The 14,183-nt window shown below is 40.3% G+C and overlaps 1 protein-coding gene across 1 annotated transcript in view; it reads right to left on the bottom strand.

The window, feature by feature from the left end:
• The window catches only part of LOC310681961 (formin-1-like), a 39,681-nt gene that overhangs the window by 15,292 nt on the left and 10,206 nt on the right, over positions 1-14,183 (bottom strand). Inside the window, exon 2 of the mRNA XM_083450180.1 lies at positions 7,492-9,463. Coding sequence (XP_083306306.1) covers positions 7,492-9,343 — 1,852 coding nt within the window. The 5' untranslated portion in view covers positions 9,344-9,463. The remainder of the gene's footprint in view (positions 1-7,491; positions 9,464-14,183) is intronic.

Genomic DNA, 14,183 nt, shown 5'->3' with positions numbered 1-14,183 from the left:
CCCCTACTACAGGTGTAAAATAATTTTGTAGTCCAGAAATTCCGACGAAAGAGGAATGGTAGACGAAATTAATGGACTATGCAGAATTGGACAAAATGACAGGAAGGATTTGAAACCTGCGGGACCAGAGATTTACAGAAGATTGGAAGAAGTATATGAATTATTTGAAGAGCAACTGTAATCAACAAATTACGCTAGTAGGACTACAAGAAGTTTTGTAAGGAGAAATATACGAAGTGTTACAAAGTAGAAAAAGATAGAGATATTGGTTATGAGTTTGAAATGTAATAGGGAAGATAAGAAATGCATACTGAGAGATTAGACTGGAAAATTTTCAGACAGGATTGATGGAAGTCAAAAATTTGAATAAGAGATAAAAGTATGTTTAATTACTGTTGAAAACGATATGTTGAAAAAACTAATAAAAATTATATATATAAATAATAATAATAATTTTGTAGTCCATGTAATTGGACACAGAAATGGATACCTGCATAAGTACTTTTTGTACCAGAGCTGATTCACACACATTTTAGTTTTGACAGTTGCAGGAATCACACTCTGGGGTCAGAGAGCACCCCACCCCAGGAATTGTGCTTGGCTCAGGAGCTTTCAGTGTGTGTTTTCTGCCAAGAAGAATCACAGCATTTCACTTTATCCATCCTTTAAACTGCAAAGGAGGAGGAAAAGGGAGCCATTTAGCAGAAGAAAGTATTGTGTAACTCTCCGCTTTTTTTTTTAACTGGCAATAGTCAATTCTGGCATAACTAAACAACACTCTAGACCCCAACTTGCCCTTAAAAAGCAGCCAGCTCAGATCTCTTTAAATATTTTTGTCATTTGGTTCATTTTGACTGTGCAGTGCAATTATACTACATTACTCAGGGAGGCATAACTGTCACATTTGAAAGTTCATGCGCTAACAAGAAATAAAGATCATTACCAGATCAAGTGTTCATTCCATAAAATAATCTGTCCCTGACACAAAGTACCAAGATTGAAGCAAGATACCTATTAACACCAGCGAGACAACTTCTGTCATCTCGGCTTTTGTACTAAAGATAAAACACAAGTTTAATGTTAAAAGCTCACCAGAATCCCATGATTTTCTTATGCATGTCTATAATAGTAAATTCCAATGGATGAACAAAATTAGTACCCTAACATCACTTACAGGAACACTGAAAACAATCTGATATTCATACAGGTTATCAAAATATTGAAGGCTGCTTTAACTATTTTCTCTCTATACACTCAATGCAATGTGAGAACCATGCAAACCGCTTGGTCTCTATTAAAATCGATTTTTTCTCCCCTTGGTTAAACATTGACTTATAGTCACTTATTTTTTCTTAGGTGATGTCAAAAGTAACTTAATATTCTGAACTATACGTTTTGCTTCCATCAAAAGTGTCTAATTAGTTGCACTTCATCACACTTTCTCTTGAGGATAAGGAGAGAAATGCCACAAAAGAACAAAGACATTTAAAGTCATTTTCCAGAAAATCCTTACACAGTCTATTGACTCCTTAAGTTCAAAAGTTAACTAGATTTAGTGGCTTTAGCTCACAGATTTAAATTACTTTTCAGTGTAATTCTCACATCTTATTATTCAAAGTAAAGCCAGTTAAAACCAGTATATTATTATTAGGCATACATATTACACTTTAGTGGTTGTAAAAGTAGCTTCTCTGATACCTCCGTGCAAATATTTTGAATGGATGTAATCCTTTGCCAGTTTCATGAATATGGGTAGAACCTAATGGGTGTCACTCTGCTAATGAAAGGCAATTTTGGGCAATTCCTCCTCCCCGAAGCGCACACACCCCATGTACCCTAGAGGGTTGCCCAGCAATCTGGAGCAAAAAATTCGGGGAAGGGAAGATACAAGGGGACACAAGTCAAAAAATACCTCTCTCCCTTTTCCATTGACAGATGTTCTGTTAGTTAAGAAGGATTCACCAGCCATTTAACTCTGGTTCAGATTATCACTGAACCATGGCTTGATCCTGGCACCACCATCATCATCATCGTTATAAGAAAAAACTGCTCCTTTTCCCTTATGGGGTACCCAAGAGCCCATATACAGTCCTTATGTAGGTTCTCTATCGGTAGGAGAAAATAACAGAGGCCAACCAGAGAATATTGAGAAGCAAAGCAGCTAGTAAGCCTGATCTTTATTAAACTGTTGCAACAGGGTGCTCACACACACCGCCCCCACGCAGGAGGGAGCAGGAACACAGAACCATGGTGCGCAAGCCCTTATATAGATTTTTGAAATTGCCACCCTGTAGCTCAAGACCCCCCCCCCCCATACATCATACATACATCACAGAAGGGTTGGTCTACAGCAGAATCTTGTCTGGCAGGATACCTGATAATGGTCACTGATTGCTTTTACCTGGGTATCCTGGCCAGTCTTTTGTGATGGTAAATACTCAGTTCCTGAATCCAGGTCGCAGGCTCACCATATTCATACACAGATATGCCCTTAAGACAGGATTTGTGAGCAAAGAGACCATGGGGAGGGTTTCCCATTTCCTTCCTCCTTTGAGAGAAACATTCGAAGTCAATTTGGGAGAGTCAAAATGGCTTCAGGACTGCCCTTCAGGCATGTGGCCCTTATAATAATAATAATTTATTATTTATACCCCACCCATCTGGCTGGCTTTCCCAGCCACTCTGGGTGGCTTTCAACCGAATATTAAAAACAATATAGCATCAAATATTAAAAACTTCCCTAAACAGTTGTCTTTTAAAAGTAAAATATTTATTTATTTCCTTGACATCTGAAGGGAGGGCGTTCCACAGGGCAGGAGCCACTACCGAGAAAGCCCTCTGTCTGGTTCCCTGTAACCTCACTTCTCGCAGTGAGGGAACTGCCAGAAGGCTCTCGGCGCTGGATCTCAGTGTCCAGGCTGGACGATGGGGGTGGAGACGCTCCTTCAGTTATACAGGACCAAGGCCGTTTAGGGCTTTAAAGGTCATCACCAACACTTTGAAATGTATGTTTCTGCCTGGTACATTTATGAACATTTATTTTATATCTTAGACCTTATAATTCTCACAACATCATCATCAATTATTAGTACCCCGCCCAGCTGACTGAGTTGCTAAATAAAATCAGGAAGACTTCCTTTAGCTCAATTCTGAATAGGCTCAGCTAATGTACATCATTTTAGAACATGTCAGATTGGGGGCGGGGGAATTATTATTCAGATGCCAATTCTGAATTCTGTCTGCAATATTATTATTATTATTATTATTATTATTATTATTATTATTAAACGTTTATCTCCCTTTACTACACATTTAGGACCTGCAAGCTTTCTTAGAAATCCCTTCATGTATTGATAAGGGAGGTTTTTTAAAAAACAAAACCCTTTTTAACACTGTGTCATGGTAGTACAAACAGGAAATTGGTACTGCTCTTTTGTCCCACAGAATACTGAATTGTTCATCAATGACAACCATGAAACATTAAGCTGCGTCTGGGTTTTCATTCCAGTTTAATTCACTTTGCTACCCTTCAGTGACTGGCTTTGAGGAGGAAGCCACATTCACAAAGAAACAACACTACCAATGTTGCTTAAGAGTGTCCTGTTCAAAAACTATAACCGGAGACGCTTTTTCACAGTATCATAATGAGAACACATCAACAAACAACAGATCAGCTGTCTTTTTTTTCAGAGGGCCTGTAAAAGGTTCCTCTGTTTTGTAAACTGGTTTTTTTTTACTTAAGGGCACATCACAAGACTTTCCGACTGAATTCCTCTTATTAAGCTTGCTTGTTTCTTTTTAGATCAAAGATCCAATTTCTTGTTCCAGCAACTAGTTGCGGCGGAAGAGGCGGCTAGAGTCTTTGCTGGACTCAGGTAGTGTTGTAGCAATGGGCTATAGCCTTGAGCGATATTTTTTCCCTCAAGTACAACTTTCTCAAATACAACTTTGATCACTGAAATATCGATGCTTCCTGCAGAAATAATTTCCTGTCTTTTGCGAAGACTGTAAAAAGCAATGGCTATTCTACAGGCCAGACTTTGTTCTTCTGTACACAGCCACCAGGACTGGGCCATAGGCAGCCAAGCGCATGGGAAGTCAATGTGCCAATCTTGGCAGGATGGAGCACAAACAGCGGGGGTGGGGGTGGGAAATGAAAAAGAAGGTCAGTCCAGGGGCAGGGGGAAATGAAGAACAGATTCTGAGCCAAAAGGTCTGTCCAAAGGACTGCGTTGTGCATGCATGCTAGAATGAGCATACGGTTGTACAACAGCAGGCAGTTAGTTATGCAAGAAACTGGATAGGGAAGGGCAGCCAACTCCCGAAAGCCCCAGCCAATATGGCCAGTGGTCAGGAATGATGAGACTTCTGGAGAACACAAGGTTAGCTTCCCCTGGGATGGGGCATTAGGCAGATTGGGAGGGGAGCAGGAAGACATGTTGCAACAAGGCTAGCTGACAGGTAGCCACATTTGATACCCATCAACTGCCCTAGAAAAGCCAGGACATCCTGTTTTTTCCTGTGAGAGCACAGCAGCCTTTTTGGGTGCCTTGTGATCATACAATTTCGGTCTGAGTTCTGGCCCTGAAAAAGTGCTTTTTCTGGGTCCGCAATCTCAAGCGAGTCACATGACTCATGCAGGATTTCAGACTCTGAAGATGGTGTCCCAGATTTGGGCTGCATCATCTTGGAGGGTATGACATCATCCTACGACTGTTGCCACTTAAATTCTACTATGTTTTTAAACAATTCTTTATGGTTTTGTTACAGGTGTGGGGAACCTTTTGTCAGCCTGAAGGCCACATTTCCTCATGAGCAACCTTCCGGGGGCACAGATCAGTAGTGGTTGAAGGCCAGAGGAAAAAATGGACGGAACAATGAGTTTTATTTTTAGCTTTGTAAAGTAGGCTGTTTGGGAACGATTGAGGACACAAGGAGAAGGGGACGACAGAGGACGAGATGGTTGGACAGTGCTCTCGACGCTACCAACATGAGTCTGACCAAACTGCGGGAGACAGTGGAAGACAGGAGTGCCTGGCGTGCTCTGGTCCATGGGGTCACAAAAAGTCGGACACGACTAAACGACTAAACAACAACAACAACCAACCAACAACAAAGCAGGCTGTGTTCCACGTCACAAGTTTCTACACACTCACACACACATTTCTCTATCCAGTGAAGGAAGAGTTATTACCAAAGTTCAAGGATATGCAACAACCAGGCAAAAGCACTCAGTGGAGGGACATGGTGTGAGATGAGGATATATGGCTTAGAGTGGGGTGTGTGTGTGCACTGAGCAGACTCTCAAGGGCCAGATAGAAAGCCCTGGAGGGCCACACTTGAGGTTCCCCACTCCTGCTTTATAAGTCACTATGGTTATAGTTTATAGAAAAGCATTGTAAAAATACAGCAAACAAATATCTGGAGCAAGATGATGACGCTATCGGAAGGCTGATTTTGCAGTTGCCAGGAGAAAGACTCAGACTAGGTCAAAAGGCCTACTATGAATAGTCTACCTGGGGTATAGCACTACACTAGGATCTAAGGAAACAATAGCTGCCCCTTCTTCCTTCACTGTGCACACCTGAGTAGCTTACCTTAAAAGAACACAGTGCTTAGATAGGGAGGTTGAGCACAACAATAGCCCACAACCCAATTCGAACCAAGTTTACTGAGAGGTAAGCCTCGCACTGATTTAAACAGAACTTGCACGCCTGGCATTCCAGCTATTACTGCAGATACCTAGCAGTAAAACATTATCACGTACACTGATCAGAGAGATACTTTCAATTCAAAGTGTAATTAACATGCCAACTCATTTCTGTTAAGGAGGGCTTCACTGGAAAAGAAAATGAGAAGATGTAGCAACATCCCAAATTGTTACTGCCATTATCCTAGCATCTATTTCTGTGAGATCTTTCCAATTTCTGATTGCTATATTGATTTTAAGCAGTCCTGGGGCTTGTCTGCAGCAATGAAAGTGACAGTAATTATTCAGGAAAGTTCGTTCATCAGAATACAAGCATCTGACTCACCAGACTTGCCTTGTGACTCCAGTTAAAACTACAGAAGGCTTTTCAGCCGTGGAACTGCATTAAATTCTTTGAAATACATTTTTTTTAGTTCATAAATATCCCTGCTTTGTAAATAGGAGAAATTATCTGCTATGAATTTGGGAAGTATTTAACCCTTAATGTGCTTCAAAAACATTAATTAAATTACTAAAAGGGAAGCTCTGTATGTACCAGCACCAATTTTAGAATTAACATTTCACAGAGGAAAGATGATGCAAAATGCAAGACGATTTTAACAAATAAACTGACTGACATTTTAGGTATCTTTAGGATTTCTGTCTTTTGCATGTGAAAAAATGTATTTTGTCATACCTTATTCAACAATGAATGCAAAACATCTAAACAAAATAGGTTATTGCTCTCCTACATTCAATATTTGGACAGCTATTTCTGACAGTAACAAGAGATTGTAAAAAAAATATGTAGCAAAAACACATTTAACTACATCCACAAAGCCTATATTTAGAATGCATAGTTAAATTAAATTTAGGCCCCAGATTTTGAGATATCAGTTCATTGTGGGCAAAATTCCATGGAAGACTTTTGTCTTTATTACCATAAACATATCTTACAGGACGGGACGGTCCTACAGATGTCTACTCAGAAGTAACTTTTATCAAGTAAGTATGTATAGGGTTTCAGCTTAGTGCTGCAATCTGATACATACCGTACTTATCTAAAAGTATGCCCCATTGGACTTACTTCTGAGTAGACACATAGGACTGTGGTGTTAAAGATGTGTGTTCAGAAAAATAACATCATATGGATGTGTACATATTTCTCCATGAAGCATGCATAGTTGCAAAACCTGAAAATCTCTTGACCAAAATTGTTGCTGTTTTCAGAAGTAACTCAGGGTAAAACTGCTCCGACTGCCACTTGTAGGGAATAAATTTTGAAAACTTTAAAAATAAAATAAAAACAGTATAGAAAAACAACTAAATGTGCCGTGTTATGCAGACACAGTATTATTTTACAGTTTTGTGATTCCATTCAGGCATTTTAAATAGTGCTGTGTGGCAGATTGTATTTGAAACATGATAAAGCAAGTGTTTTTGTTAATTTGTTTGTTAAATATACAAGAATCAAGAAAGGTCTTTGGCATATTTTGCCTATATTTGAAGGCTTGAAGAAAAAGGGTTATTGTGAAAATGTAAAAACGTGACTGGTCAATTCACTAATGGAAATAAAAACAAGCGACAGCAAATTTACAAGGTTAATCTAACGAGTCTACTAAACGTTCACACCTTGCGTGCATATATATATATATATATATATATATATACACACACACACACACGCTTCCACAGCTTGTCCTTTGCAGATCTCATAAATTTCAATAGGACTTACACAACAGAAATTCCCAATGATTTTTGGCTTATTCTTGGCATTTTAAAATATTTTAAATATGACTAACCTGGGTGCAGTTTGTGCTGTAGTTGAACACGGTTTTTGTCTTGAAGGGTGCTTTTTTCAAAGTCGTCCTCACTGGCAACTTGATGTAGCCCTGGTTGTCTCACAGAAAGTCCGGGATGTCCAAATTCAGAAAACCTGAGTTGCAACTGTGCTTCAAAATCTTTGCCCAATGAGAAATTTGTAGTGGAATGTCTTGAACGGCAATCATCGCTAGCGCCAGACTCTTCTTCAGTGTCAAGCATAGGCAATGGAAGTATTCTGTGGTGTAGCTGTGGGCTAGGCAGACTTGAGGACAAAGGTGAAGGAAGAGGCGACATCTGTTTGTATGTATTGGACAGTGGATAGGAATTATTAAAAACATTGCTAATTGCTACTAAGGATGGAGACAGTGGCCTTTTATCTTCCTGTTTAATGATGGTCCTTGCCTGGCAAGGATCGGGACTCAGATTTATTGGCAGGTGTAAAGACAAATGCTTTTTGTCCTCCTGGGGTACCGTAGCTCTTTTTTCATACACCAAGCCTGCTGGGCTTCTGTCTGTTCTTGTAACAGCCTGTAATCGCTTCCATTCTGCCGTTTCATCTAATCTGTCATACTGTGTAACTTTCAGTAAGGTTTTATTGACGACTCCCGCTAGACTACACGAGTCGTCAATAACATGGTCTTGTTCTCCTTTATGTTGTGGAATATAGCTTTTCTGCTCTTTCTCCTGCGTTACAGCGGCGAAACCAGAACCGACGGATTCTTTGCTCCCCTCACTTGAGGCATAAGGTACTTCACAGTATTCCACAGAGGCGCGTCCAACATTCTGCAGGTAGCATTCAGAGACTTCCGCTTTTGAGACCACTCCAACGTGAGGCTTGCTTTTGCAGTTTCCTGCAATACGCTCATAACTGTGCACCATTTCAGAGGCTGAGGTCTTCTCAAAAGCCTCAGATTCATTGGTTGACATTCCCTGGAAAGAGGTCCGCAACGGGCTGCTCTGCTGCACCTGGATCCCTTTAAGGGTGTCCTCTACATCATCTAGCAGACTATGGCTATGTGCAAAACAGTGTCCAAACACATCATTGTCGTACTCAGAGAAAGAAACAGAGAGATCTGTATCAGACCCCAAAGCCCGGCTGTTCTCAAGCAAATACCACTCTCTCCTTGATCCTTCTGCTAGTTTATTCACATCTGATGATAAATCATCTTTGTTTTCCACCTTCTCCTGACGAGAACATGCAAATGAGCTGGAATATTTGGCAGAAATAAATTTATCATTTCCCAACAACATTGCTTTGCTGTTTAATGCTGGCGGCTCCAAAACGCCAGGTGTCTTCCTTTTCATTTTCTTATTTATGAAGTCCTCAATGCTCTCTCTCCGTTTGCTGAATCTCCTTGTTTTTTTGTTTTTTGGAGTGGACCTCTTCTCCATAGATCCCGACAGAGACTCTTGTTGATCCTTGAAACCCTGTCTGCCATCATGGCTATATTTCAGGCTTTCAGAAATGTCTTGCAGCTTCCCTTCCTGGTTCCCCATTTTAACACCTAGAATGTGGCTTGAACTAAGGAGAGTAGCCAACAGCCTCTCCTTCTCAGCATTCAGTTTATACAACTCAGTGAGAATATCCTTAGTAGTTGTTTGCTTGAAGAAGATGTCTCCAATGTTTTCACAGGTCTGCCCTCTCGATCCGACTGCCTCCGAGCCTTCGCTCACTCGATAGCAGCGATGATAATGTTTACTGGACTTGTCCAGAGTTACACAGCCCTTGTATGTGAACCCTCTGACTTTCCCCTTTGGGAGATAGAAGCTGACGTAGCAAAGCTCCATAATGGGTCTGTGCAACTGGAGGACAGTATAAGTGCCTTCCATTGTGTTTGCCTAATTATTTAATTTAAATTATGAGGTCAGTATTTCTAACCTTGCATGACACACCATGTGATGCAAGGAAAGTAGAGGAGGCATCTGACTAATCTTCTACAGTAACATTTCCTGTTAAAAAGAAGAAGAAAAGCTTGTCAGAAAGATGTTATCCTCCCCACAATTTTTTTAAAAACAGAACGAAAACAAGTATCTAATCTCCTTCAAAATATAATCCAAAATACCAGCCTGTCACAAGAACTGTGACGCATATGAGTTATTGGTCACATTGCTAGAAAAAACACATACCGTACTTCAAACTTTTAGCGTGTTTCTGAACTATGTTACTATTTTCTTATGGATCTGCTAAACATTAACAAACTGCTTGGCCAATGGAATATGGCTGAAAAGATTTCTCCCAACATAACTTTGTATTTGTAGTGTAATAGGACTATAAGTCAGTGGTATCTCTGCATTTAGAAGGTTCCAGTTTCAGTCCTAGACATCTCCAGATCGTGGTCAGAAAGACTTCTGTTTGAAATCCTTGCAAGCTGCTGCAAGCCAAAGTAGATAATATTGAGCAAGATTTGACATAATGTTCCTACATACTGAACCAGTAAACACTTTAAAATACTAGATTACACTATTGAAAGTTCAAATGCTGGTGTAAATATTAGTATGAAATAAAACACATCCAAATAAATTAATAAAAGCAAATAAAACAATTTCAATTTGCATGTAATCCAATTATCATTTTTGATATAATTAGATATTGCGTTAACAATTGATTAAAACTTGAGTGTTGCACCTAAGAGTGCATTCAGATGTGTTAGATTTGCTGATTATAACGCTAGAGCTTCCATCCAATTTTCTAATGTTCCTTTCATACCGCAGGACCTGCTGGGTTATGGAACACTGGGTTTGGGGCTGATATAGACCCATGCTATACTAAATTTTATTTGCCCTAATGGGTATGGTGTGACACAATAGGTAAGGACCCATGGATGGTTCAATCAAAGGTGACTATGGGGTTGTGGCACTCATTTTGCTTCAGGCAGAGGGAGCCAGCATTTGTCCACAGACAGCTTTCTGGGTCATGTGGCCAGCAGGACTAAACCGCTTCTGGCGCAACAGAATGCTGTGATGGAAACCAGAGCGCACAGAAACACCATTTACCTTCCCACTGCAGCAGTACTTATTTATCTACTTGCCCTGGCATCTTTTCAAACAGCTAGGTTGGCAGGGGCTGGGACAGAGCAACAGGACTCACCCCGTCATGCGGATTCGAACTGCCGACCTTCGGATAGGCTAGCCCAAGAGGCTCAGTGGTTTAGACCACAGCGCCACCCGCGTCCTCCTGTGACAATATCATCACTGGACAACATCACCACTAACCCCACGAAAACAGCAGGAAAGAACTGTATACTGGTATACTGCCCCAAATTTCAACACTTTACTCCCATGATCTTCTGAGTTACAGGGGCTGCAAATGGATTTTTTCTGGAAAATGTGCATTAAAAATGTGCTATATTCCATTAGTATTCTAGAAGTGGTTTTTACTCATGTGAAAGCTCAGTTTTAATGCAGAAATTAACAGCTGGGAAATGTCAGAAAAATAGAACAAACTGCCATGTGAACGAAGCCGTAGCGAATGTTATTCTGAGAAGTCAAGCACTGAGTATCTCTGCTTTGTGCTCAAGAAGAGCACTTTATATGGAACTTTCCTAATACAGAGTTCTGTCCAACAAAGTTGTCCCATTGCAGGGGGTTGGACTAAATGGTCCTTAGGGTTCCTTTCATCTCTACATTTCTACGAACCTATTATCAGTGCAAGGACTTCTGCCTGTATAGGAGGACTTCCTCTCCCTGTGCTCTCCAAAATCTGTTCTAGATTGTTCCTCCAACTCTCTAGGGCAGATTTTTTTTTTGGGGGGGGGGAGGTATAGAGATGGGAGGGAGAGGAAGTACCTCTGTGCACATATAAATAGCATTTCTCCTAAGTGCTCAATGTTATTCATCCATATTAATATCACAGTCCACAAACTGTGAGGGGATACTGTATTCTTAAAGTAGGTTACCAAAGGCCACCCAGTGAGATCTTTGCATAAAACCAAATTGAAGAAGAAGGAGGAGAAGAAGAAAGAGCTTAAAATACAGTGGTACCTCTGGTTACATACGCTTCAGTTTACAGACTCCGCTAACCCAGAAATAGTACCTCGGGTTAAGAACTTTGCTTCAGGATGAGAACAGAAATCGTGCTCCAGCAGCGCAGCAGCAGCAGGAGGCCCCATTAGCTAAAGTGGTGCTTCAGGTTAAGAACAGTTTCAGGTTAAGAACGGACCTCCAGAACGAATTAAGTTCTTAACCCGAGGTACCACTGTATATAAATGGGAAATCGGCATGATTTACAAAGCTTTTAAGATCAGTTTTATATTATTTAGCACAGAAAACATTTGTTTCTAAATGTGGATTTCATCCAAAACATTTATTGCCTGTTTTTTGCTTTCATAACTAGTTTGACATACTGTATTATTGATAAGAGTATGATAGATGAGTGTGTACTAGCAGCACTGCGGAAGCTAGGGACACAGTGATTACATTATGGCCCTTTCTAATTTAATTTAACCATGCTACATGCATAATATGCTCAATTCCAGTTCCAGGTCATTTTGGCGTACACTGTTCAATATGCTCTTTCATTCTCGAGCAACAGCAAAAGCAACAGGCAATTGCTTTTACCATGTACAGTACTTATCAAACATCTGACGAGATCATACATCTCAATAGGATTTTGACAAATGTGATGCAAAAAGATCATGGTTCCCATTTCCATAATTGTCAGTACTGCTAGTTCCCTGGAAAATGCCCTTGCTTTTCTTTCATATACAGAATTATCTAGATGTGTCTCTGTTTTTTACAACTGCCCAATTTTTCCGTGAAAGTGGCAGGAATTTAGGAGCACACCCTATTTAACTGATGCAGTACCTCATACAATCTGGCCAACAGAAGAAGAAGAAGAAGAAGAAGAAGAAGAGTTTGGATTTGATATCCCGCCTTTCACTCCCTTTAAGGAGTCTCAAAGCGGCTAACAATCTCCTTTTCCCTTCCTCCCCCACAACAAACACTCTGTGAGGTGAGTGGGGCCGAAGGACTTCAAGGAAGTGTGACTGGCCCAAGGTCACCCAGCAGCTGCATGTGGAGGAGCGGAGACGCAAACCCGGTTCTCCAGATTACAAGACTACCGCTCTCAACCACTACACCACACTGGCTCTCTGCACTACTTTAAGTGGGGAGCCTGTGGCTCTACAAGTGTTCTTGGACCACAGATCCCATCATCCCTGACCGCTGGTTGGGGCTCATGGGAGTAGGAGTCAAAGAGCACCTGAAACGCCCCAGGCTCCTCCATCTCTGTGCAAACTACTTAGGCTGCACAATCTCCAATACAGCCACATGCAATGCCACTGGAGTCAGACAATGTCCAAAATTAAAAGATGTGTAATAAAAATGTAAGTGTTATTTATAAGGCACATCTTGTGCTGAATGCTGAGCCTGTGGGTATAAGCTTGACCAAATCACACGTTCTCAAGATGATTTCACGGTCTCTAATATGGAAGCATACAGAAAAACAATTCTTCTCAATACTTAACCCATGAAGGACAATAATATGTCATGTGGCTAATTCTTGTTGCTTAGGCAGAACAACCAATCAGGGCTAGAAATTATTGTGGAAACCGATAAAGCAATCAAGCATGTTCTTTTCCTAGAGTCTAATACTCCAACTGAAGAAAATTCCTTGCAAAATCAATTATCTTCTTCTTGTTATATGATGCAGCACCCAGACCCCAAAACTATTTCAAGGTACATAGCATAATTTATTCCTCTTGCCCTCCCCCAAATACTGATGTGCTTCCAGATGGGGTAACACTAGAAGCTGTCATTCAGTGCTCTTCCACTGTAAACTACATACAGAATTACAATTGCGTTCCCATACTTCAAGGGTTATAGGGCTTTGTGTGTGTTTGTGTGTGTGCTTATGTACATTCCATTATTTTCCATCCACACTACGGAGGGAGACACAGCTGTGTGGGTATGGAAGGGGAAGTTCCCCTGACCATACTGGTTTTTGTTTTTTAAATCAATTTGATCACATTTCAAAAATTATACCAATGTAGTTTTATTTAGGCTCTCTTGTCCACTTGATTTAAATGTTTGGGGGTGTCTGGATCCAACCTATTATGTTTGTCCACTCTTTTACATAAACTTACTTGAAATTTATTTAATTATGCTTTAAAGCTCTAATGATGCTGGGAGAAGATATTTTATTTGGAGACACCTACTATTATCCTCTCTTTATTTAAAAATATTTATAAACCGCCTTCCCACAGTAGAGAAAACAAGACAGCATCAAAATAACTAACAAGTATGAAACAGCCTTCAAGCTGACATGCAAAATAAAACAATTTGCCAAAAATAAAAACAGAAGAGGTGCCAAACATTTTTCTTCAAGGAGTCTTTTCCATAGACTGGGTGTCATCCTGATAACTACCTACCTAGGTTTCATAAGTGGGGAGGTCCAGAGCAGAGCATCATAAGCAAGCCTTCAAAAACTTTAGCTCAGTAGTTCCCAAACTTCTCCCTCCACACACATAAACCACTTGAAAATTCCTTAAAGTCTTAGGGGACCACTTACTAATATTCTTCTGTCTGATGTGGCCATTGTGCTAGATGTTATATGATTTTTAACTGCATTTTTATTTCTTCTTTTATTTTCAACATTGCATTTTACTGTATTGCAATTTAATTCCATAGAATTTAAACTATATGTGTTATTCACAGACGTGACACAAACCAC

This window comes from Podarcis tiliguerta (assembly GCF_965153285.1).
Source record: "Podarcis tiliguerta genome assembly, chromosome: 1".
NCBI lineage: Eukaryota > Metazoa > Chordata > Lepidosauria > Squamata > Lacertidae > Podarcis > Podarcis tiliguerta.
The sequence above is the reverse complement of the archived record's forward strand: the minus strand, read 5'-3'. Positions and strand labels throughout refer to the sequence as shown.